This window comes from Cariama cristata, unplaced genomic scaffold (genome assembly GCF_000690535.1).
Source record: "Cariama cristata isolate BGI_N322 unplaced genomic scaffold, ASM69053v1 scaffold7092, whole genome shotgun sequence".
NCBI classification, from domain to species: domain Eukaryota; kingdom Metazoa; phylum Chordata; class Aves; order Cariamiformes; family Cariamidae; genus Cariama; species Cariama cristata.
This window is the reverse complement of record NW_009602031.1, coordinates 1-27,604: the sequence shown is the minus strand read 5'-3', so window position 1 is coordinate 27,604 and position 27,604 is coordinate 1. Positions and strand designations below refer to the sequence as shown.

Below are 27,604 nucleotides of genomic sequence, written 5' to 3'. Positions count from 1 at the left end.
GGCTACATGGAGAAATGGTATCTCCTGCAGTGCCCTTCCCAAGGCGCACCACCACCACCCATGATCGTAAGTCCTGAACAGGGCGTGTGCAGTCAGACCACCCAGCGGGGCTGTCCCTGGCACCTTCTCCCTCCCCAGCCATGCCCAGGGCTGTGCGGGAGCCAGTGAGCTGCCCAAGAGCTCACCTGGGACCGTTCACCAGTACAGACCACTTCCCAAAAACTCACCTGGGACCATTCACCAGTACAGACTGCTTCTCAAAAACTCACCTGGGGCCATTCACCGGTACAGACCGCTTCCCAAAAACTCACACGGACCCTTCACCAGTACCGCTTCCCAAGAACTCACCAGGACCATTCACCAGTACAGACCGCTTCCCAAGAACTCACCAGGACCATTCACCAGTACAGACCACTTCCCAAGAACTCACCAGGACCATTCACCAGTACAGACCGCTTCCCAAGAACTCACCAGGACCATTCACCAGTACAGACCGCTTCCCAAGAACTCACCAGGACCATTCACCAGTACAGACCGCTTCCCAAGAACTCACCAGGGCCATTCACCAGTACAGACTGTTTACCAAAAACTCACCAGGACCATTCACCAGTACAGACCGCTTCCCAAGAACTCACCAGGACCATTCACCAGTACAGACCGCTTCCCAAGAACTCACCAGGACCATTCACCAGTACAGACCACTTCCCAAGAACTCACCAGGACCATTCACCAGTACAGACCGCTTCCCAAGAACTCACCAGGGCCATTCACCAGTACAGACTGTTTACCAAAAACTCACCAGGACCATTCACCAGCACAGACCATTGCCCTGCCCAGGCACTGCTTCTGTTCACCGACAGAGGCAGGCACCAGCTCCCTGCTCCTCCTGGGAAAGGGTACTCTCATTTGGAGCGGTGATAAAAGCAGCTGTCAGGGAAAACCTCGCAGCTTTGCTACAAAAGAGAGAAGCTGTTTCAATGATGGCAACGTTAACCGACACCGCGTGGTCAGGGGCAACGTTTAAGCCCGTAAGAAGTCGCAGGCTTTCAAGTCAGACAAACGAAAGCAGACAGGGTTTTCGGCTTTGTCACACGCCATGCCGTGCTGTTAGGTGCCTTACACATGACAGTTTCTTAAACAGCTCATCACCGAGCTGCCCTTTGGGAGCTCTCCCCTCGTTAGCTGCTTCTGCAGCTTTGAAGGTTTTCAAAAGCCTGCGCTCACTCAGGGCGAGCATCGTTTGTACGACTGCCCAGTTAGGGCTCCAAAGGAAAGTCTGCAGCTTGGGATGCTGCTGTTAAGGATAAAGATAGGAGGGGAAGAGGGGGGAACAGGAAAATTTTCTCTACTCAACAACTTGCTTTCTGTGACTGGCAGTGGAAAGAAGAGCCACCTACCACATTGTCTTAGCTTCATATAGATAACATATTTATTGAAAATCTGCTTCACCAACAACGGTGAAATCATGACCAAAAATTACAAAACATCATGGCAGTTGGCTTTATAAAAATAAACTGCAGGAGTATGTCTCACTGACTTGTACTGGTCTCTCTCGCCCCCTCCCTCCTTTAATGGTGTACGTTATACTCTTCAGCATAATACCGTTCTAGAAAATTGCATTCCATCCAAAAAAATGCACTTGTTTTTCCTTAGCAGAGGTCCTTAAAGTGACTTTTCCCCCCGCCCTCCCCATCAATAAATATAGAAAATAGCCTCTAAACAAATAAATTTTAGTTTGGTCAGCTTAAAAAAAAGGTCCATTCTCCCCCTCTCAGGATATGTAGTGACTAAGCAGCCATTTAAACAGTATTCAAGTCTTTGGTGGCTTCGGCTGCTTAAAGCTGCAGTTTTATATACAGATGATCAACTGAGGTCCTTTTTTTTTTTCTTCTTCTCTCTCCAGAAACCAAAGACTATGAGATGATGTCAGGTGCGAATTACCAGTATGATCAGTGCCGCATTCGCTGCACCTTCACTGGGAGCGATCGGTCGCCCAGGAAAGCAACCAGTAAAAGGAGGTCATCTTTGGCAAGCGAGAGCTTTCACACAGAAGGCGTCTTTGGTGGATGAACCTGTTGCATAAGCTGTGGTCGTTTCACTCGTGGTTTCCGTCTCTTTGGCCTGCTCTTCGCTTTGTTGATCTGCACCACAAAGAATGCCAGAACCACCATGGCACCAAGAAAAGCAAAGACTGGAATAGTCTGTCCTACGTCCTGGTTGTACCGGCCAGGCATTATACCTAGAAAGGCAAAGAGGTTTGGAAGCGACTAGGGACTGCATGAGCTACGATGTCTCTGCAGCGTTAACACTATCTAACAAAAAGATCCAACAGTAACTCTTGTTCAAAGATGAAAACAGCTATTAATCAGATTACATTTCAGACAGGAAGATTAGCAACTGCAGGCCGATTAGCAAAAATAAGACAGGATGCTAACATTACAGAAAAGCACCAGCATTTCCACCTTGACCTATTTGGGCACATGAAAGTATAACCCAGATTTCCCCTGCAACAACAATCTTCTGTTCTGCATTAGAAGAGAGATGTAAATGCTTGATCCTAATTTTACCACTCAGTAATTTCTATAAATCACACCAAATCCGGATGCCATGAGGAAAATGATTTTGTGCTTGCTCCAGAGACCATGCACGCACACGGTGACGATGAGCTATAGAACCAAATCCTTTGTTTTTACAGGCATCTTTTGGTCTAGCAGCTCAGACTGGCAAAAGAGCATGCGTGAGGCTTTCAAACTACTTCCAGATGGGTCTGCGGTCCCAACCTTGTCCAGGAGAGTAGCCCACCATTAGACGGAAAGCTGTTTCAAGTGCTCTACATCATTTGTTAGCGTAACACCTTGCCCACGGCACCATTCAGACAATCTCTTCTGGACTCGTGCTTTTGTGCACTCACACAAGGAATTTTAATTAGCAGGAGGTATCTAGCCACAGCTCCCAAGGACAGGGACTGCTGCTGACACCCATCAGTCTGAAAAGCACCAACACAAATCTCAACTCCTCAAAAAGTACGCACCAAAGTCTTCCTCCCAGTATGTCACACATGCTTTCTTCTGAATAAACTATTCATACGCAAAAATGTTTCTCTCCAGCTTCATCAATCAGCCTTTCACAACACAGCCATACTATTATTTGCGTGTTTTTTACAACTGAAAATAAACACATGGCCTCTCTCCTGGCTGCGCTGTGTTTGGTTTTTTCCCAAAGCTTGCAGAAAAAGCAAAGCAAAACAGTGACTTTCAAACTTTTCAATATTTACCTCCAGGAATGTCCCATGCCCCACTTTCGCCAGGGGACAACGGTCTCACTTGGGGTCGGTTCTGTCGAAAACTGGGCAGAGCCACTTTATCAAGGTCAATTGACAGTAACTTTTGATGTTTCCAAAGGTTGCTAGAAGAAATTTAAAGACAGAGGTGTCTGCCCACTTACTTCAGTAATGCAAAGAATTTTGCAGAAACACAGAGAGAAAGTGACAGTTGGAACCTACAAAAAACTCACTAGTTTGGACCCAAATGACAATCCGATCCATTCGTTAGGTTCTGCAGTTTGCCAGCCTAATTCAGTTAGTTAATTCAGTTAAATTCAGACGCCACAGGGACACACTTAAGATTGGCAACTATTTACTCTCTTGCAGGTAGCCTACCAGAAGTAACCGTTAGCAGCTCAGCAGACAAGTACGGGCTATACGCCGACGCATTTTCCTTCAAGTGACTGACAAATGATACAACAGAAGGCAAAGTCAGGTGAGCTGTCCAAGAAGCTGCTTCAGAAAACTCTTTCGAAAGCATGCAGTGATGATGGATTTAAGCAAGACCGTTCACCCTAAGTTTGGATCACTCAATCACAACAGTGAATTGACTTGTAAAGCTGTTTTTAAAATCCCCCAATTTCACAGTGTAGCTATAAGGTGAGTCAGAATTATTCACTGAAGAGGCATTAATCATTACTTCCTCTTTGCAATCTGGTATTTCTCTAGGAAAGGCATTCCAGCTGTCCCTTTCAAAAGCAGATGGAACAAAGAATTTTTCAGCAAGACTTCTTGTGTAACTATAAGACAGACATATACTAACCTGGGGGCAGTTTCATTCAAAGGCTGTGGCTTGGCCCAGGACAGGTGAGGACAAGCAGGAAGGGACCGGGGTTTAGGGTCTCCCAAGTGAGCCTCAAGCACCTTTGAGTATCGATGCAAATGGTTACCTGCATCTCACAGCAGAGACAGACTGGGTTACCAAAAGACTGGTAGGGTAAAAGTTACTGACATTCGCCTTTGGCTAAACAGAGCTGATGTAAAACTAGGAGCTCTTTACAGTAATGACTCCTCGTAGCTAAATCTCGGTTCGAATTAACCAAAGGGTTCCTTACAAAACAGTAAGACTGTGCAACTGTAATGCTAGGTAATCCAAGTTTTGCTGGCAGCATGCGAGACAAGACTGAATGCTTTACACAGGCTCCATAGCCAGTAACTAGAATGCTCGCTAGCAGAATTAGGCATCTGAGATTTCCTACTGTATGAACAGAACATTTTCTTTAGTGGAATCACAACTATATCATGATAAATCCCTACAGTAAGTGCTCTCTTCTAGTAAAACAACAGAACATTACAGAGCTCACACCAAACTAACCTCACTAGTACATAACTCAAGGGGTCTGCCCGAATGTTCCTAAATTCCACCCTGACACTTCCCCAGTTGCGGGCTCTGCTTGGTCATTAAGGGTCTCACCTTCCATCCGCTCGGGGAGAGAGTAGCCTGCTCCTGATGGCGGTCGCTGTCTGTTTTCAGAATGGCTGAGACTTGGCGGCGTCACCCCATAAGAAGTGTACTGCAGGAGGGAATCCAGGAGCCAAAAGCAATCTGTGGATTTCATAGCCCCAAAGCAAGATATGCATTATGCTACATCTAAAATGGCTTATCTTTCTGTTAAGGCGGCTGTAACGATATTTAGAAGTACGATGAGTTTTTCTGGCTCTTGTTTTCCTCCTTCTGAAGTTCTAGGCCCAATTACAGAAACCTGCAACTTTCAACACATCCCCCCATCCTCCCCACGCCCCAAACACAAAAATAATCTGTTCAGTCTTAAAATATCTTCTCTTGTGTACCAAATGAGGAGTTTTTAGGTAGTAGGACATAAAACGACAGGTCTCAAATACAAGAATTTCAGGTTGTGCAAGACCATCCAAGTCCCTGCAAAAATTACGAGATTTTTTGGTGCAGAAACACAGGAAGCTTGGAGCTTCTGATACCGTTTTTAAGAGGGAAACAGAGAATCAACTATTTTTTTGAAAGGACAAAATAAATACGTTGCAAAGAAAAGTAAGAACAAGGTAGTGTTTTCAGTGGAAAGTTATGACCCATTTGCTTTCCCAAGCTTAAAAAAAACAAAGAAACAAACGAAGGGGAAAGGTTCTGGCTACATCCCAGCTAAAGCAAAAGCCATACCTACAGCAGCTGTGGTACAGACCAGGCTGGGAATCGATACCACAATGTACTTGACTGTGGTTTTCCTTTGCACGTCAACAGCACACGAACCCTCATGTTCATACTCTCCTGAATTACTACTACCTTAATCCAGAGCTACTCTTAACAAACAAGCAGTCCAGCTACTTAACATCAGAATTCTGTAAAACTTCCATTTGCAGGAGTAGGACAATGCCTTATCAGCTATTTCTACCACACAGTAAACTACTTTTCTCAGAACTTCTCCCCCCAGGAACAGTTGGCTGGGAATGGGAATTAATCTTCATAATCCTGGTGTCCCTTAAACCCTCACCTTTGATTTTTACAGAGGTCAATCAGATTTTAAGGATTTATATTCACAAATGTTAGGAATTTACCTCAGTTAAAGCCACCGATGTCTCTGCAGCAGATATAGCTCCCGATTCACAACTTAAAAGCTAATTTTAAAGGATTTCTTTAGAGCCTTCCGCTTTTTCTGGCTTCACAGGTCACGCTGACTTTAACAGCATTAGGGAGGTCACAAAGCATCATAATCTATTACTTAATTTAAAGCTACGTATCTTCTCTTATGCTACGTGCTTTCAATAACCTACAGCAAGCACATTACGCCAGCTCACTGGAAGTCACTCAAAGACAGATGCGGAGAAACTGCAGAACTTTCAAAGAAAAAGAAAATGTTTGGGAGAGAAAGAAATGAGCTACAGCTGGAGAGCTCCCTTAGGCAGTAAGTTCCTTTAAACTCAAATTAGGCACGGGATGGATTACATAACCCAGTATTTTCAAATGTCTGTGACTAAAGTTTAAAAAATTATAATTGTACTTTTCACCACAAAAGGAAAATTCAGGTTGAACATCACATCCAGTGGAAATGCAGAAAACGACCTCACATACTGGACTATCTTCAGCCTCTCAAGTTACAGATCTACTAGCCTGTGCTTTACATGTCATGAGAAACCCAATCAATCTCTTACAAATTTGAAAAGTCAGACCAGACAAAGCACTAGAAAAACGGTTTTATACAGAACAACTATAGTGTGTAGGCACAGAGAATGGCTTCTCCGGGAGTCACAGAAACCGCACGCACACACAACTCACACACTTGCTCCCTAGAGTTGCAAATAAACACTGAAAACCCAAACAGAAATTCCTGCTTTCTGACATATTTACACCAGCTGGTTTGTGTCAAAGTAGAATAACCTGAAAATAGTAATGCACAACTGAAATGCTGAACATTACCATAAATGCTCACAGGAAACATTGTGAAGGGAACAAGGCAAATATTGCAAAGGGAGAAAGGCACAGCGATGAGCAAATTCAGAAGATAACATGGATTGTACTACATAAACATTCTGAAAACACAACTGGCTAAAAAGTGGTGGGATCCCATAATGGCCTCTTCACAACTTCACATCAAGCACGCCCCACCAACCACACCTAATTCCCGCCTCCACCCCCACCCCCAAAAAAGAAAAAAAACCAAAACACCCAAAAACCAGCCCCCAAAGCTTGTGGAACAGAAAAATAAGCAAGGGGCCTATGAGGGGTGGGGGAAATGCTCCCATCTATCAGAGGGCTATTTAATGTGGGGCACTCTTTTGTTGTAACTGCACCTTACAGCATTTTCAGTACAGCTCTGCAGAACTGAGATTAATCCCCAGTCAGGAATATTTAGAGAGTTCCTAGAAAACAGCTACTTCTGATGGGAGCTGTAAAAAACCCATAGGACAGTTTTCAGCTTAACACAATTAACTTTTCCTGCATGTCAGAGCTTACACACCTTTCTGTCGATGGCTGTCATCCAAGCAATTAGAGTCGCCATACAAAACAATTCTGCCACCGCCTTCGGAAGGAACTTGGTAAAGTCCCAAAATTGGGACATTTTCAATTACAGCAGTCTCCTGTTTTAAAACTTCAAGACCTAAAGCAAAGCACAAATCAATTTCATAGCCCGCAAAGCATCAATTTACCTGTAAGTCAACATGGCCTACACTGCAAACTTACAAATGCAGCTATGCCACTCTTCATGTCACACATTTATGCAAAATGTTTTCAAAAACCCCATGATGCTATGATAAAAATGAAACTGCTCCAAGATCCTGATTGTATCTGCTGATACCAATGTTTTTCCTTCTTTGGTGGAGAAGCAGAAAAAGACCTCACAACCTGGACTATCTTCAACATTCTTGAACGAAAACCCCCAGTATTTTCAGCAACAGGTTTAAAATCAAAACGATCTGCCTTACAAATCACTTTATGTTGTTGTTTTAGTCCTTCTGCAGAATTCTACAGGACACAGTAACTTAAAAATCAGCCATCACAATGCACACTGCTCTTCGCCAACTTACTTTGCTGCCATGCCTACCTATTCCTATAAGAATATTGACTATGGAACTAACAAAAGAGAAGAGAGGCATTCCATGAAATACAACATCTGTCTCTCTGTAAGCAGCAGCTGCAAGACAAAGGCTTTCGTTTAACTTATTTAAAGCAGCTGCTGAAGGGAAGTCCATCTCAAAGACCGCCGTGCTTGCATCTCTCTACAACTCTGCAGTTACTAGTTACCCTTCTGCTTTGTCTGTTCAGCTTTCATTTCAGGAACAAAGAAAAGTATTGTTTAGTAAGGATATCTAAGCCCAAAAAAAGAAAAACAAAAAGAAACTCACGTGAGTTTTCCCACCTTTCCCCTTCACTTTAACCTTTGGTAAATTTTACTCCCTTCTCGCCCCAGCCGCTCTTTGAACTGGCAGCTAGAGCCAGTTTTCATTAGAGGCAGCCCTGCCATGGTTCAGAGGTCTGCTTCTCAGCCTTTCCTGAAACACTTGTACCAATATTGTAAAGAATAGTTTTTGAAGGAATATCATTTACAAGCCTGCCTCCAAAAATCACTGCAAGTATCCAAGTAATACACCAGCAACCTAAAAGACACGTTTGCAAGATATTTAAAATTATAACTGAGATAACTGATGAACAGAAAAGATTAAAAAAGTATAGGAACCTTCCCAGTATGAATGGATACATGCAGCAAAACCCAGAGGACACCTGGCTATAAACCTGCCATTTGTATCTTACAAATCCATGTAATCGTTTTATCTCCTGTGAACTGAAAGCTCTAATAAGCAGCAGGAGGGAAAACACCCCAGTTCCTGAAGGAACTAAAATGAAGTCTGCAGAAAGCTTGTTTTAGGGCAAAGGTTTCCCGCTTCTAAACTCATTTCAAAAAAACCCAAAGTACGACAAATTTCAAATTCAGTGTTTAGTCTCCTTTACTTTAGACACTGCCTTTAGATAGTAGAAGCAAAACACAGAGCTCTTTTGCTTCATGACTGCAATGAAAAGGATTCAACAGAGAAAGCAGGTCTAGCAGGCTGACTCTCCCTCTCCGCCCTGCAGATGTGTTTACATACAGCAAACATAATAAAAGACTACATATATACACTTGGATATTGCTGTACTATATAAAAACTGCATACAGAGTCATATTGCAGCTGCCTGTTAGGCATTCAACTACATGTTCTAGGAAAAATGAAAAAATACCTACCCTGTCGATGCATTTTTTCACTCCATTGTTTTTATACTTTTAGACGTTGTAACTTTGCTTGTGCACCAACTCCAAAGTTCTGCTTAAAACACAGAAAAAAGACAAGGAAGCGCGTACCTTGATCCTTAAAAGTCTGTGCAATGACAATGCCATCTTCTGGAAACTTCGCAATACTGCATCCTGATGCGTAATTCACTGAAAGACATCATAAAATTGCAGTTTAAAGACTAAAAATGACACTCCCTCCCTTCCTACCGTATTTCAGTGAGCTGTTAAAAAAAGCAGAGAAGAAAATATTCCCAGGAACACTGCTCTGAATTTGTGTATTTTGACCAATATGTGCATTCACAGAGAAGGCATTTCCAAGCCCAGCTTTTACAGGTTCATCTTTACATACTGCTTTCAAATCTTTCCATTTAGGAGACTGACATTATCTTTTTTAAACTGAAAATCTTAATCAAATACCATGAGAAATGTAGTATTTCACACTAACAGTCATTAGAACAGATATATAACAGTCATATAACAGATACTATAGAGAACCTCTCTCCTTCAATCAATGCTGGTGAGCATAGAGAGACTTCAGCGTTGGTGCCTTTTCTTTTCACACACGCTTTCCAAATGAGCCGTTCAGAAGACAGAGATTTGGAAACAAAGCATGAAAACATCAAGTGACTTGGTCAGATAAAAAGAAAGCCTGACTAGACCTAGAAAGTCTGAAAACAGTAAGGTCACAGACCTGTGGTCTAACCACAAAGTTTGAACTTGAAGCCAAACAAACATACTCATTTCAGGGGGAACAATTCAAAAGATTACAAGAACAGGAATTTACAGAACAACTCAGGATGTTGTGATGCATGTCCAAATTTGTGTATTCCAAGGAAAAAGTCCCTATCGATTTTCTTCCTCCAAAATTTCAAATTTCCACGTAATTGCAAAATTAAAACCAAAGGTTCCATCTTAGCAACTGATATTCATAGTCCAGACCAATACAGACACACCCCACCAGTACTCTTCAAAGTATCAGCACCTGGAATGCAAGCCTAAACTGAGGACAGTCATTATCTGTCTGAAAATTTTTCACGTACAGTCTACAAAGGAAGCAATCATCTAGGCATGTTTATGAGACTCTTCACTGAATTTGAGTGGTTCCCTAGACTCTCAATCTCATTCTCCCAGAAAACTATTTTCCAAACAACACACCGTAGCCTGCGTAGGCAATGGACTCCAGTACTCACTTTCATGATTTGCCATGGTAAAATCACCTTCATACAGCCCATCACTAAAGGCCATATTCCAGACAGAAAGCAGATCATTGAGAGCTGGTATATTAGCACCTCCAGTATCAGGCATCCACCACTGTCTGCAAAAATTACAGCGTAACAGTTTATTGGTACACAGAATACACTCCTAGAGTTTGTATAATGAAAAGTTAGGTGTCTTCCCACATGCAGGCTTTTTCAAAGTCACCTAAATAATGAATTACATCTCAAAGCCTTATTTAACTCCAGGGGCATGTCAGCAGCTGTCTCTCCTTGACACCAATGCTTTCGAGTGAAAGTTAAGTAATACTGATGTAAAGTTCCCAGTGCATTTCAGTTCCATGAAAAACTTCAATTTGCTGGAAAGAAATTCACTCTTATGATCTTTGTTTGGCTAAGATGAGGCAAACAACGATGGTGATGTCATTTGCTTCTCATTTTTCTAATGAAGCAAAATGTTACTTGCTCACAAACTGCAGAACGGATCTTTCTAGCTTAACAGTAACATAAAACGGGCTGACAACTACAGTAATCATGAGGATCTTTATCACCATTGGTGATATTAAAGTATTTTCTCTTTATACGATACACTGGAATGATTTCAATAATTGGTGCAGAACCTGGCGATTCTGTTTGCAAGCCCCATTTTCTTTCTATTCTGTTCCCCAAAAGTGAAAACTTCTCCATTTTTCTTTGTTTGTCAGTCTCCAATGTCTTACTTCTTTTCATTGTAAATGTTTTTCTGGGCTTTAAAAGATTACATTACCAAGGGGGTCTTTGCAATCATGATAAAATAGGCAGCTAGTCTCCTTAAGCTGCAGCTTGACATCAGTTTTACTCTTCAGGTAGTCCCTTCTTACAGGTACCATGCAAGTACTAAAGTACAGCATATCACATTTGGGATTTTCAGGGTAACACATGCATAAAATGTCAATTCTATGGCATTTTATTTCCCAAAGAACTGACATAAATCAGTACCTTGTGTTTTCATCATAAAACTTGACTTTTCTCATCACGGATGTGTTGTACCAGTCACTAAACACTATAAGTGAAAGCCCGTTATCAACATCCCTCCTCAGTTTGGTGATCTCTTCAGGAAAATACTCTTCCTCACTGTCCACCATCAGTAAAGTCCCTGTGTGTACAAGCAAAAACAAGAGTTCATCAGGCTGTTCGCTGTAATGTTAAGGTTATTCATGTAACGCATGCAAAAGTCAACAGGTGCACGTTTTGCACAATATCCAGTTCATGTGCCCTGCTCTGGCAGCTCACCTAAAGAAGTCACATTTAAGGATGAGAAATATAAGAAAATTCCATTTATAAATGTATCCAAAAGTTAGTTTGGCAGCCCAGGATGCTTTTTAAGGGTGTTATGACTTGTGCTTGCGTGGTCTCATGAACTGAATGCCCACCTATGTCAGGTGTATATTTTGCAGTTTGGTCTCACCCAAATGCTCCATAAACCGAACCAAACTGTGGCAGAAAAGGACAATCAGGAGATTCACCACTGATCCAAACTAAAGTGCTACTGTAGATGCATCCTAGTCACAAGGTTTTTCACTGTTCCAATTCTAAAAGGTACTCTGCTCACTACTGCAGATTTGCAGTCAGGTAGACAACAATTATTCTGAAACTTGGTTTGGTTCACACCTTGAAAACTACAGCTGCATTTTAGCAGACCTGACTGAAGTGCCATTGCCACTTTCATATAACCCTCTCCCGCTCCTGTGAACGAGCAAGCACAACCTTGTCTGCATCACTGAAAAACACAACCAGAAAAATACACTTTTATTCCCTGAAAATATATTTATGCTTTTAGATTGCTTCTGAATATCAACACATTTTGCTTCTTCACTTTCTGACTGCTGAGAGAGGTGGTGGAATTTCTGTCCTCACAGACAATGCAAATCTCAACAGCGTGATGCCCTGAGCAATCTGATCAAGCACCGATGCTCGCCCCACATCTCACAGTCCCTTGCAACCAGGCCAATTCTGCAAGTACAGGCAGTCTGTGTTTGGAAAGCCTTCTGATAAAGATCCTGTAGAAACCATGTTAATGACATCCATGATGGGACAGTGCACCCTCACCAAGTTTGCAGATGATACAAGCTAGCGAGAAGTGGTAGATATACCACAGATCACTGCATTTCTCGCCCCTCACTTCTTCCCATTGAGGAAATTCTGGAAGCCCAACAAACTACTAATCAGACGAGGTACAATGTAATGGTGAATCAGAGGAGAGAGAAGTTGCCTAATGCTGCTCCTTGTCAACTATAAAACTAGGCGTCTCAGAAGAGAAACTATTTTGTTACTTTTTTAAGGGCTACCATTTCTGTATCCAGTTGCACGTTCACTGAACTCAAAAAGCAATGGTGAGATATTTATTGAGGAACCAAGATAAACAAAAGATTACTAGTGACTACATTTCCAGAACTGGAAAACTGTCAGGAGAATGCACCCTCACTTTACGGTCCACTGAAGAATATCGCAGCCCAAAAGAGGAGAGGGTCTTGTTGGAGCATGTCATGGTTAAATACAGGGCCATACCAGAGCAGAAAAGAGCATAGATTGAGTGGTTTGTCCCCTGCCTGGCAAATCTGTCAAATGGCCTTCCTGATGGACACAGAAGAAAAAAGCCACATACTGCTTTGCTATCACAGATGGTTGAATGGAATACTTTCCCTGCTCTCTTATCTACCCACAAAGATCAATGTTTTAAAATGCCCCTGCTGAGGGAAAAAAACCCAACAGAATGGACACTTTTGATTCTAGTCTGCTATTCATGTCATGCTTCATTTTGACTCTGCCAAAATCTTTTGGCAAATACAGGTCCGCCTTTGTGGGACTGAATACAAAGGGACTTTTAACCACCTCAGAGGTGGGCTTCCCCTCACATTTTTTCATGATAAGGATAGAAAACTGCACTAATTCTACCAGATTCCCAAGCAAGCTTCTGCAGTGACACTTTACACAACTAAATATCAGCATATAAATAATAAATACACCCACTGTCATAATATTTTTCAACTACCATGAGAATTTTTCTTTGTGCCCCCACAACGTTTTTGGTCTTCCAAAAACCAGGTCACTTTAGGAAGAAGTTAACAATATGGAGAACAAGGCAATTAACTCACGCTTACCATACTGACTTGCATCAAAACACGTAAACGGGGAACCAAGAACCTCAACAAAGTACCCCATGCTCCTCAGGTGCTGGTACATGTCCCTGAAGTTTGTGTGGATATGGTCACCATTCCTGAGGAAAAGAGGAAAGTGAAGAAGATATTTAAATCTGGCACGCACAAATCTGATTTTAATCCTCTTAATTACAGATCACTTCCTAGTTTCCTTTCTACAAGGTCCTTTTTTTTTCAAACGATAACCTGTAGTTTTCCAAGCACCATCTCCTCTTTGCAAAATTCTTCACAAATTACACTGGTTCTGAGTACTACAGAGCAGAGTTAGTTATACAGTCAAAGCTAGAGATCGAGTACGTTCCTTACAAAGCACAATTCTATGTTTGCATCACGCCACAGAGCAACACTGCAGCATTAAAACTAGATGCTCTTCACAGGACTTCCTCCTCGCAAAAGAGCCAGTAACAGCAGATTTAACTACTAAGTGGAAGAAGCGCACAGGACCACCTGTAAATAATTGCTGAAACTCAGCAGAGAGCTCCTGTCCATTTGCCATAGCTGCATACTCCCAAGTAGCTTTCCAAAAGCCTATGTCTTGGTCACTGACCCAATTAATCCTCACTTGCACACTGTTGCATGATTCTTCCTATGGATGGTTTGCGTCTCCATCTATAAAACACCACAGGTCAGCTAAGCCTTGCCCTGCTTCAAAGACAGTCTTCCCTCCAGAGACAAGGAGTTTCTTCTTTAGGATTCACTCTTTCAAATTTGTCATTTTTTTTGATAAGCAAATGCTGAAGTGGCTAATAAAGTGCTCCCCTTAACTTTCTGGGAGAAATTTGAGCAGAAAAGAAAAATTCTACACTTTGAAAGCCAAACAAAAATCTCAGTGTCTTAAATGTGCATTTTAAAAGCTTTTCATTTCATGTGAATAAAACCATAGAGTACAAAAAAAAATCCTGCACCAAAAGCATGCAGAGTCCAAGTGCTTTTTATGGATTTCTTAGAAAAGCTAATCCTGTGCCACACTGAAAAAGGCCAGAGCTCTCTGGCATTCAGTTAAGTTATCCCATATCATTAACACACAATTAAGAAATACTGATTTAATAGAACCCGAGATAAATACCAATCTAACGGATCGTTCTTCATCCTCAAATTATCCCTGGGGAAGTAGCCCGGTGGATAACGGAGATTATGATATTGATCCCAAAGGACTCGCTTACTACGCGGTGGAGTAGGAATAATCTTCACTTTTATTGGAAGCTTCACTGTTGAAGTCTGCTCTGCACCATTCTTAGACTGAAGGACAGAACAAACTATAGTTAAATCTTTTTTCCCCACAGGAACATTCACCAGTTAACTGTGGATCGTAAAAGATCCAAAAAAAAAAAGGAGGTATCAAATCTACTTTTAGTCACCAGTGCCAGCTCTAGAGACAAAGACATGACTTTTGCTTTAAAGCACCACAGTATTTTTTCTGCACTCAACAGTTTATATTTATGCTCAGAATGTAAAATACTTAAAATATGGTACAACTGTGATTTGGTTCAATCGTTCAAAACTTTCAAAACTTCTCAGGAACAATTAAGCTCGGTTCTAGAAGAAATATATTATGTAATCTCTTTTTCAAAACACATTACTTAGAATTCAAAATAAACAAATGAAATTATGAAGTCGGTCTCAACTATAAAGATCATTCTTCGTACTCTTCAATTTCCTGATCCCAATCTGACTTGTGCTTCAAATGACGGGACCAGAGCAACCCCTTAGAAAAAGAAGCGATTTGTACATCAGGAAGCAGTTTTAACAATTATCAACACTGAAAAACCAACATGCACAGAACTTACTTCATTTTCTGCAGGGGATGATACCGTGATCATAACATGACCTTGAGCAATGCCTTCCCAAGATGCTGCTTTCTTTGCTACAGAGATGGAAATTGCTAAGTATCCAGACCAAGGCCACAGCACAGGGGAATAGGAGAAAGCCACTTCGATACTATCTCCGTTTTGGGGGAGATAGGGTTGCCAGTCTGGCTGTGAAACGAAGAATACAAAATATTGGCAAAACAGTATTTGCAGTCACTAATTTTTGCACACATAGCCCTCTTCCTCTGTACAAAGAAATAACAAATCTTAGCTTTTCTGAAGATTATGTCAAATTTTAAAATGTCCACAAAGCCCAAAATGTTGGTGTTGTGTGAGTGAAACAACCTAATCATGACAGCCTTAACGATTCGGACTTTAGGCTTTTCAGCAGCAGGACTCTCTAAGAAGCTATGTGAGTAGCATGCTGCCTAAGTGCACCTGTTTTAACTTTTTGGGGTCCTGTGCAAAAATTTCTTGGTAAGAACACAGAATTTCCTTTCGGTAACAAAGAGAGCTATCGCTATAACAGACACAGGCAAATCACACCAGCTGTGTCTGAGTATTACCATAAGCCAGTGATGGTGGATAAATCTTCAATGCCCTTTTGATGTAAGCTTAAATCTAAAACAGATCCCAGGATTCAAACTTAAATGTTGCAATTAAGCTCATTTACATTAGCTAGAGTTTTGGGATAGGTGCCTTATTTAACTTGTATCAATTCCTTAATCTGTTCTACATTTAAACTTCAAGCTTAAAAAAAAAATCGAAATCAGAAACCTCCCTAGTCAACCAACATGCTCAACATCACTGGCGTAAAAGAAGAGGTTTTGCAGCAGGCTTTGGTAAGTCAATACATTCAGGTCGTTTTGACCCATGGAAGAGGCATGATTTATGAGATTATTCTTTATTCTTTACTGAGATTGCTTATGCTCCAGACAAAAAAAAAAAAACAAAAAACAAAAAACCAAAAAGATCAGGTGAGTCTACCAGGAAGATTTTAAATGCTATCAGAGAATACAAAGAAATCTCTAAGTACCTGTCAATCAAAACTGATTTTACAAAGATAAAATGCTACACGCCCCTGAAACCAATGCATTGCTTGAAAACTTGTAGACAGCTCATCTTGACAAATCTTTCTAATCTGGGTGTGCCCTTTAAAATCAAACATTTTGCATCTCTTGCTCTCTGCAGTAAGAGATCTGATTTGTTCTATGAAATTCATAGCTAAAATAGTCTTTTCTGGGGAGCTTTTAGCAACAGTACTAGTCAGGACTTGGAACAATGCCTTACCTTGTCTACAATTCTTCCAGTGACTCCCATACCGTTAAGGATAGTAACATTAACAATGGTTGGCATCCCTCCATAATATATGGGCTGAGAACAATAGGGCCACATGTAGGGACATTCTGTCAAGTCAATATAGCTTGGACTCAAACTACAGCAGGATGGAGGAGGTAAAATTAAAAAATAATAATAATTAAAAAAAATGAATAAACAGAAGAACATGCCACTATACATAACTATGAAAAAATTACAGTTAAAACAGGCCAGCCATAGGTACTCTATCAAGCTCTCACCTCGCTTCCCAAATCTGCCCCCAAATCTTCTTTCCTCTCCCTCTTTTTTTAAATTTTAAGTTTTGTGAAAAGATTTTGACACACAAAAAAAGGTGAGAATGTTCTTATTCTTGAAAGTTAAAATTTAAGTACTTTTTCCATTGTGTTCTAGGTTACATTGCTCATAACATCTGAGGCTAGAAGAGAAAGTAAATTTAGCTCTCATAGATGCTTCATCCCCTACACTGCTCTAACTTAGGCAGAAAATACTTAGACTTTTCATCCATTCTCTTGTCAAAATTCATGCTTCGGGATTACATAAGATCAGTGCAAGCTCCCTCTGCTGCAGAAGCACAGGTTGCTCAACTGAGTTACACATGCATCACCTGCTCTCTTAAAAGAAATACAGCAGATTATAGTGTATTGTTGATTAATTAAAGATTAAAATTAACCTGGCCTGTGGTTTATAGCTGTTGAGGATCTGATAAGCTCTCAGAAGATCCAACTTGCCATGTCCTTGTTCAAACATGTTGACTCCAGGAAGTCTACGTGCCGACGCAATAAGTGCCTGCTTCATACTTGCTGGATTCACCACTTCACGCTTCTGAACTGTGCTGAAAGAGGAAACAATGGATTACATTAGGTGGCCTTTATTCTAGTTTCTAGCTAGTCTTGTTTACCATTCTGCCTTAGTAGTCATTTGGTTTGAAGAAAATTCAATCAAAAATCAGTTTGCTGTGAGTAACATCTTCTGTTCACATTTGTCTATTAATACTTAATTTCTCACCGGAACAGCTGAAGAAGAGTGACAAGTTTCTGACACATTTCTCTTAAAAACTGTATTACATGAATTTTTCTCCTTACATTGTGTTTGATGACCAGCAGTCATTACAGTCAGGGCAGTACTTTCATATGCTAAATAAAATATTCTGAAAATCAAAGCCTCTATAACTGGAAATTTGCTGGTATCTTTCGCAACATGACTCTTCTTGGGGGGAAAATGGCTTTGTCGTTCAAAGAAAAACACATTATTTTATGGAGGAAGTATGATGACGACTTTGAATTTCTGGCATGTTTCACAAATAAAGGTTCATCTCATCCTTATGTAGCAGCAATGACAAACACAAAGTTACAAACTTGTAACTCCCACCTTCCTTTCAAGTTCTTCAGTGTGCAACAGATGACTTATGCAACCGGATAATGGCCATAAAACCCTAAACCCTATAAAATTTACAAGTACTTAGATAATTACCTGCTACAGGTGCCTACTTTGAGCAGCTGCTCTACAACACAACTGACAGAAGCTCAGCAATTCAAAATGATTAAAAAATGTGACAAAATTACTTCGTAGTACTGTTCTCCCTAGTTATATTTTCAAAGATGTAACTATTATTCACAACAGTTCTCAAGTTTTTCCCAGGAAATTTAGAGCTAGTCAGACAAGGTAACGTCTCAGGCGGAAGAACTCTGACTTTATTCTCCAAGTTTGTTTTCCTACATCTAAACACAACTTAGTTTTATTTGGTGGGTTCCTTTATAGGGCCTTTTATGACCTTCCCACATCAGGATCTTTTTAGAGATTCTTATTTAAGACTTACCTCACTAACAAAGTAACAGCACCTGCCACCACAGGAGATGCTACGCTTGTCCCAGAGAGCGAGCGGCATCCACCTTTCATACCAGAACCTCTCACTCCAGAGCCATAAGTAACAATGTCAGGCTTTACTCTACCGTAACCTCCAGGCAGCTCCTGTGAAAGAAAATGGATGGATTATTGCCCTAATACATAATGAACACTGATTGCTTCATTTGGGCATCTAAACTAACTGCAGGTCATTCAGAAGTAAAATTATCAACTAGATTAGCCGAGCTTCAGCATCACAGAATAGCAAATAACACCTAAAGAAGGACTCAAGCTGTTTATGGCAAGTTCTCAATGTTTCAACGTTAACATTACTGCCGACTACTCTAGTATCTATGCTAAGCATGAAAGCACTGACAAAATGATAACTACGCTGCTACCTGGCTAACGAATGGGATGCAGCACAAACAGAAACATACAATAGTCCTCTTAATCAAGATCACAATGTAATCTCTGAAATTTTGCATGCAGTACTTGCCACCTCAGTTCAACAGGCAAGTAAGCACAATGTTACATGTAGCATCTGGAAATCCTAGGAATTTTAACCTAAAGGAAGGACAAGAGCAGGCCTTCATTTTTGCAGATTTAACCACACGGGCAAGTCCTTACTGTAAATCAAAAGGTACTGGACATTTTACAAATATATCAAGAATGTCAATAGTGGTCAAGATTAACGATGACAAACGCTGCAAAGAACATTAAGCTTCTTGCTTAAAGACATACAATCTCTAACCATTCTGATCTTTGGTGAAACCTTTCATCACTGATTACTCCAACACAAACCATCTACGTGGGATTAGCCCTCCAAAATAAATGTTCCCTTTCCAAGGCTCTTATTTTGGCTGCAAATGTGGCTGGCCATAGTCAAAGTATCTTACCCAAGTGGTCATTCCCCTAGATGAAAAGCGAGCTATGTTATCTTCAAAGTCAATGCCACCAACCCCAATCACATCCATCTGGTCAGCGGGGTTATTGAGAGTCCTAGAACAAGTTGAGAGACAAGACGACCAAAAAAAGAACCAAACAAACACATAAAAACAAAACAAAACAAAAAACAAGACACAGTCATAAGTTTATCCCGATAACAGACACGCTACCATCAGATCTTTGTCAGACACTCTTTTTAACCTCCACAGAAACAAACTTCGGTCCTACCTGATACAGTTATACTTTACAAGCGAAATCAACTTTTCAGGCAGTTAGTAACTCAGTAACTACCAAACTATGTATCTTGAAGACAAAACAAAAACTATTTTTAGGCATTTATTTTAGAAATATACCACAAATCATTCTGGCTTGATCCCTTCTATATTGCTTAAGCCCAAGATCAGTACCCAAAGATCTCTGCTCACACTAACAGGGAAATGTCAGCTGGAAGTACTGCTGTTCTTGTTTTACTGACTTTCCACTGTTTCAATGAAAAATATTTAGCTAAGTACTTCACAAATTGCAGTACTACTACGGCAAGTGATAAAGACAGTGGAAAGAGTTTAACTTGAGTCACTTTCTATAAACAGATTACAGAAAAAAGGAAGAGGGAAAACTTCCTGACCACTTACAACTACTTCCAAAAACATATAATAACATATTTGCTTTTCTTTGAAGTGGTCATTGAAACTCACCCGTACAAAGGGCCATCATTGCCAATGGCAGAGACCATGATGACATTGTTAGCCGTCAGTTCCCATACCTACAAAAAAGAATGTTTACCATAAAGCTCTGCCACCAAAAAAGAGACTTTTCTAACAAACGTAGACCCCATGGGGCCTGACACAAGTGTATAATTAGTCCAACCCCTCTTTATTACTGAGATTTATAAAATACATGTCACCGGTATATTCTTTATTAAGCTCCAAACTTTCTTAAGATTATGTGACCAATAACCCAGCCTCGACAGCAACACTGCTGACAGTACGTACTTAGGTTACACCAAAGGAAAAACCCCTGTCCACAACAAAGCACTTCAGATGCCAAAGTCAAGTTATTCTGAATCCCGCCCAGTAACACTCCGGGGAGAGTAGCGAAGTCACCGTCAAACTAAATTTCAATGCAGGTTATCAAAAAAAAAAAAAAAAAAAGGAAGAATTTCTATGCCGCAAATCTCTTAATTATGCTTTACAAAGAAAGACTTTATTCTTTTTTAAAATGTAAATTAATTCACTTAGTGCTTTTGAAGGACAGATCAACAATTCAGGGAACCATGACATCTACAAAAACCTAATTCCCTCTTACCCTGAAACAAATCTCTTACCATATAGCTGAATCAACTACCTGTACTTATGTTACCTATTCGTTCGTAAACAATTTCCTGCTAAATTCACGTTACATGTATCTTTACCATGAAATAAATTAGCCATGCAGAGATTAAAAACCACAGGGGTAGCTCTGCAAGTCCAGCATTCATGTGAGGGATATAAGCACCATGACCACTTTATTTCCTCATACTAACTTTGTCAACGAACGGATGATCCATGAAGTCTGGCCCACCAATACTTAGATTCAACACATCTATCTTCTTTAAAATTGCATAATTAAAGGCATCCAGAAACCAAGATGTATAGGAGACCTACATAAGAAAGAGGGGGAAAAAAGCTATTGTTGGAAAATCCAGTGATTCCATGACAATACAGACTTCAGACAGAGAGGAGAAACACCACCAGAATAAAGCACAAAAGTGACAATGGTGCTCAGTATACTTGAGCGATTGCTCCAACACTACACGGATCAGACTCTCACATATTATTTCTGAAAAATATACCAGATTTGGAAACTATAAGACATCTTGTAGGAAGTCTCTTATAAATAGAAAGCTGTATCCTTCTCATTTATCAAAGAAAATACGTCAACGTTTACAACTACTTGCACTATTCCTAAAGGAAAGAATTAATAAAGCATTAATCTGGAAAGGCAGAAATAGAAGTACATGTAAAATAGCTACCTGGTTATTGGTGAACACTCTAAAAATGTGCAGTTCTGCATTTGGAGCAAATCCCTGGCATTCTCTCATGCTGGCTATCACACCTGCTACAAAAGTCCCATGGCCTAAACCTACCACCGGGAGAAGGAAACAAAATAAGACATTAGAAGCCAAACCATTTCATTGTCAAGGATTTGTACTGTAAAACACCGCCTGTACCAAAAATCACACCAATCTAACAGACCTTACAACAAATCACAAACACTGGGTTCAGTCCTAGTCTCTTTGAATCGTATTTTGCTACTGGTTTCAGTGGGGCCAGAATTTCCAGCATTGTGTTGCTGGACAACCAGCTGATGAAACTCTGAGTGCTACACTCTCCAATCTATCCACTCCTGATTGCTACCAATGAAATCAAGAGCCCCACAAAGCAATTGTGAGAGAAAAACATTATTTTGGAAAATGCAAGTCACGAGGCCAACGTATTTTTTATGTAAACTTCTTAAAAGATTTTTATTCTGACTCTGCAATAACTGTATTTTGTTAAGGATGAACAATGAGACAAGAAAACATATTCTTTCCTCTCCTCAAAAAATAATTCAGCTTTTGCTTTATTGGACTGCCTGCATTGTATTTCTGTACTCCAAATCTGCCTGTCCAGCAACCCTCTGGGCACAGAACTAATAGAAAGTGCTACCAAAAGCACGTGCTGCAATGCAAAGAAATACTACACATACTATGGAGGTGCACCCAAGACTGAGCAAGATATGCAGGTAACTCGAACTCTAAAGGGATTAAATTGCCAACTGACTCGCTGACCCAGACTGTATGAAGTTAATAATCCATGAAAGCATACAGCCAGGGCAAGTTAGGGTTGACATATGAACAAGGAACACAAACGTACCACAGAAAATAAAAAGTTATTTGGAATATTGATAGGCACAAGCCAGCCAAGACTGAGCAAGATATGCAGGTAACTCGAACTCTAAAGGGATTAAATTGCCAACTGACTCGCTGACCCAGACTGTATGAAGTTAATAATCCATGAAAGCATACAGCCAGGGCAAGTTAGGGTTGACATATGAACAAGGAACACAAACGTACCACAGAAAATAAAAAGTTATTTGGAATATTGATAGGCACGAGCCAGCTCAGTGTTTCTGGATGAAAACTATATAGATGAGAAAAACTTCACAGGAAGTTGCCCAAAACACTGATTAGTTTAGGACTGCACAGTAAAGAAGGAAAATGCTCTTCCTCATTCCAAAGTACGGAAATATGTATGCACTGTGAAACAACAGAATACATAACAGGAATAGGAAAGAAACAGCTTTGTGGGGTTTGCTCTCTCCTCTACCTACTCTGACAATGTATTTATGTCTGCATAATGTCTTCTTGCCCTGACATTTCTCAAATACTACGATAAAATGCCACATATGATTCCTAGGAGACTTACACAACACCCTCCTGGAACCTTAACACTCAGTTGAATTTGGTATGAGTACAAAGTGCTTGGGACACTGCAAAATTAAGCTTAAAATCTCAAGATATACAGTTTCAACAGACATTAGCATCACAGCAGCAACAGCAGGTTTACAATGGAAGACGTCAGTGTCAGGAATAGTTGGACAATTGTGCACAGTAACTCACCGTCATCCAAGGTTCTCTCATTAGTCCAGTTTGTTCTCTCCTTTACATTTTTGAAATGTGGATGTTTCTCACTCAGACCAGTGTCAAACACCGCTACTCTTACACCAGCACCTATAATAGAAAAGGATCACTTTCTCTGATTCAGCTTCATAGCAAACGCATTCTATCAAGTTAAAGAGACTTGTTTCATGTAGCATGCAATTTACAAGCTCAGGAAGTTACAGATCTTAAACAAAACTCATATTCCAATTCAGAAATTCAGCCACAGATCATAAATATAACCAATTTCTCCTAAGTACAGTACACACACACAGCAGAGCACTCCGTAAGTACACAATGCATCTCAAAACACATTATTTCTCAATCTTTCTGGAACTGGCACCCAATGAGAGATTAACACATACCAGTCAATTAGCCTCTTCTTACAATTCACTTCTTTTTCAAAGGTAATTGTTCTGAGCCAACAGCATACCTGTGTAACCCATCTGCCAGAGGACGTCTGCCTGCAAGGTCTGAGCAACTTGGCGAGGAATAGCTCTCAGCAAACGCCTGCTTGAGTGTCGACCTGTTGCATGCCAGAAGCCAGAACCTAAAGAAAGACTTGCTCTTCTCAAGGGACGAGATGACTGCCATTTTTGACTCCATCTGGTTTCATTGCAGTGCAACATTGGATCAGCTATGTAGAATTGGCATGAAATAAAAACAGTATGAGGAAAAAAGCAAAATATTAGATTTTTATGCAAATATACACATCATATTGTTATAATAAAAGTTTTAGATGAGTAAGTATCCATTTTCTCTAACCAAAATCAGTAAAAGCTTCTGTTTTATCTACAAGGCATATAGTGGTCCATAGTCTCAGGTAACTGCTGCAAAAGAAATACTTCTATGTTGTAGATTAAATCATTGCCACACTTTAGCAAAGGTATGACAAGACCCTCATAATTTTATAGGCAAAAGAACAGATTTCTGTAAATTAAAGAAAAATTGTAGGGCACTTCTCATTTGTGTAACACTAAGCTGATAGTCCAAAATAAGGCTGAGAACATTTTTCAAAGCAGATCTCAGGCAGTCACACAGAAAATTACTTACACTCTGAATACTTGTTTTTTTTCGGAAGACCTTCCGCTGAGGTGTTACACGCTTGATGTTTGGATGATCTTCCAGTGTCAGTACTCCATCTTTCTGTTTCTCATTGATCTGAATAACTTCAAAATCGCTAGGATAGTCACTGGCTGGGTTGTTGCGAGGTACAATCCTCCAGTTCTCAATATCACTACTTTTTAGTGCACTTGAAATAAATTTACTTCTAGCTTTAGCTGTGAAGTATCCATTAAAAGCCACAATATACTCTGGAACAAGAGCACAACTTATCAGAACTGATATTTAAGCAGCTTATTCATGCATTCACATCACACGGGTCTGCGTATTTCTTTTTTTCTTTATGCAGAACAAATAATCACAATTTGAGGCACTTTTTTGTTGGTTTTAGAAATCTGCAATTTATTTCTGCACTACATAATGCTTTGGTTTTTTGCATCAGAAAACCTGCAAAATATGATAAAACCCTTTGAAAGGAAGGTAGAATATAATATCACTGAAAGGTGAATGATGTGGAGGATGCAAGGGAGAGGGAACAGACTTACTGCTACATCCAGCAGTACAAACTGCTTGATATGCCAATACAACATGGTTCTTGACATGTATGATTTTAAGAATGCAGCCTCTACACGGTATTGAGTTTTAGTGCAAATTACTGACATCAACTACGACATGCACAGAGAATGAAGCCGGTCCCAACAGTCCAGTCCTTCATCTGCATCAGCGTCTGCGAGTGGACCTCAGCTCCAGCGCACACCACCACATTCACCACAGTAAGTCTTTGGCTAACCATGCACATAAACGTCACTACTGACATCCTGCCTGTAAGCACCCAGGCTCACGCACAGCTTCACCGTGGGAATATTACGGGTACCTGAGGCAACAAGTACATGCAGGGTCAAGGCGTCCTGCTGCTATCTTTTGCCACCTCAGCAGTAATATCTGCCTCACTTTGCCTTTCATCTGCTCCCTTGACAATTATCTTTGCAATTTTTCCATGCATGTATTATTGCTTCCAAATTTTTTCTTGAACGAACCCAGAGAAATTTCATGCCTTTCTCACCCCTTCAAGGCCCACTTGCGGTTACGTTTCATAACAGAGCCTCAACTATACCACCAGCTGGGCCAAAACAAACAGCTACTAAACACACCAAAGTGACCAGACTTGCCCACCTGAGCCTTCACACTCTATTTTCACTTTTAACATCCTCTTTATTTCCCCCCTCTTCCTTCTTTTGTTCTTTGAATCTTGTCTCCAGTTAAACCAAGGACCTTTGAAAAAATCTGTTTCTCTTTTGAATATAGAGAATTCAGCAGACAATACGCTTCTGCAGAAACTCTGAATACTACAATTGCACAAACACCACAAATCAGTACCATACACTTGAACATCACATGGATTTTTTTTTTTTTACTGCTTAACTCTTTATTACCATGCTCCACGACTGTTGAAGTGAATTCCACTTCCAAAGTAAGGCGAGAACATCCAGGACATATGTGAGCCTCATGAGAGGAATTTCCGAGTCTGGTACCGAAGTGTTTTTTGCCACAGAGTAAAATAACAACCAGAACAAACCAGATGTTTGCAAACTTCATGGTCATAGAAGAAAATGGTTTCATTCCAAAAATTCCATATATTCAAATCACAATTTTCTTCTTTATAAACTAGTTCATTTTTGTTTCAGTAAACGTTGCTTTCACTGTGCTGTTCAACCGGACATTCTTAAAGCTGTGTCCAAAATAAGTAGAGATTTCATGGTCTTTTGAGGTAAAGCCTAATAAACAGGCTCATTTCTTTCTACGCTTCTTCTCCATTTTGTATTAAAGGATTCAGTCACTCAGGATGTGGTAGCTGAGTCCTGTACTCCATTTCTGATGGCAAAGTTAACTCCCTAGAAGAATTAGCAAAGCTGATTGCAAGGCAACCTGTAAAGCAGGGCAATATTGAAAATAGTTAGATTCATGTTTGTGCGACTGTATAGCCCCAAAATCACAAAAGATAGACACCTTTCGCAGTCAGTATTAAAAATAATAAGGAAAAACTTGTACACATGTATCGTTTAGTAATTTTTCACAAACACTCAAGTCTCTTCCTTGCTCACACCACAGAACACGTGGAATACTCAGGTATAAACCTGACAATAGGCAATGATGACAACCAAACTCGACCACCCTTCGTGTAAGGGGAGCAGAGAGAACAAAATGACATGCCAGCCCCATGGCAAGGAAAAAGTGCAAAATCAAATATTAACATGATAAAAAGTGTCCATGGTCACTTAAGAAAGCATTGTGGTTTTTTCCAACGAGAAATGTGGCAAATAGAAATTCTGCTATGGTATGTCATTTTACACATGGAGAATCAGATTCAAACTCTATGCCAAGGCCTGGTAAGGACAAGAGATACTACAGAAAGCAAACTTGCAGTCCCTGTGCTTAAAAGAGAAAATCGGCATGAAAAAAGTCTTCCAAATATTCTTGAGGTGGAACGCGTGTTACTACAACACCGGCAACTGAGAAAACAAGGGCTGAGATTACAGATGTAATAATGTGAAGCTAAAGGGAAGTGTTGAAAGTGTTTTTTCACACGGAGGGGAAGCCTCCTGCCTTTATTTTCCAAGGTGCAGGAACCATATGAGAAAAATTGCAATGCTAGCATTTTTTTAAATTCCAAACATTTAACCAGCAACTGATAGATAAAAGGCTAATAAGAGATAAGTGAAGAGAAACATTTCTGTCTGGTCTGTCACACCACCTGGAAAGGCAGAACAGAACTATACATTGCTGTAGTGACCATGATTGAAAAGTAGGATCCTGATTAGGGGATTCATAGCGTTTAGGAGAATGATGGGCTGACCTCACAGCACAACAACGGAATGAGTTGAGTCTGTATGAGACAGCTATTTCTTCATTTTTATTTCACTTTATTTAGCATTCTCAAGAACTTCCTTGCAAAGGGGACAGAATTCCCCTTTATTTTGATCTGACTGACAAGACCATGACAGACTGTGAACTGCTTGTGATTACAAAGTCTCCTCTTCATCCCTAAACCAGACACAGTTACAGTACATCGACTCCTGATCTCGGCTAAGCTCTGTCTACCTTATCACTTTGTTGGCTTATAACCCCTATACCAATAAAATAAAAAAAGTAACTATACAAGTTCGCAAAATAAACACCCTTATGGCTGATAACAGACTGTATGTAAGCATGATGCTGAAACATGATAGAAACTACCAGCAAAGGAACAGCACACTCACAACTTTATTCTCTTTAATCTGTTTACCGTGTGGAGTCGGACAGGGACTGAAATTCGCCAACCCGCCCGTCCCCTAGAACAGCTACGCTTGGAGTCACTCCCTGGTTTTTCTGCGGTGAGGGTACCCCAGACCGAGCGAGGGGAACCCGCAGAGCTCGCCGGCGGAGAGAGAAGACTCGGAGAGCATCGGCGCGGAGACTGCGGGC

The 27,604-nt window shown here is 40.5% G+C and overlaps 1 protein-coding gene across 1 annotated transcript; it reads right to left on the bottom strand.

Moving 5' to 3' along the window:
• Nucleotides 1-1,408: 1,408 nt before the first annotated feature.
• On the bottom strand, nt 1,409-26,069 carry MBTPS1 (membrane-bound transcription factor peptidase, site 1). Its single transcript, XM_009694555.1, has 22 exons — nt 25,576-26,069; nt 24,136-24,393; nt 23,514-23,717; nt 23,042-23,152; nt 21,413-21,522; nt 20,924-21,040; nt 20,097-20,164; nt 19,353-19,455; nt 18,431-18,582; nt 17,285-17,446; nt 16,567-16,711; nt 15,256-15,444; nt 14,535-14,707; nt 13,412-13,527; nt 11,250-11,406; nt 10,248-10,372; nt 9,127-9,204; nt 7,249-7,389; nt 4,737-4,868; nt 4,086-4,212; nt 3,275-3,405; nt 1,409-2,239 (listed from the first exon to the last, which is right to left on the bottom strand). Exons 1-22 carry the CDS (start codon nt 25,760-25,762, stop codon nt 2,043-2,045), a joined length of 3,183 nt encoding a protein of 1,060 aa, XP_009692857.1. The 5' UTR covers nt 25,763-26,069; the 3' UTR covers nt 1,409-2,042.
• Nucleotides 26,070-27,604: the final 1,535 nt, after the last annotated feature.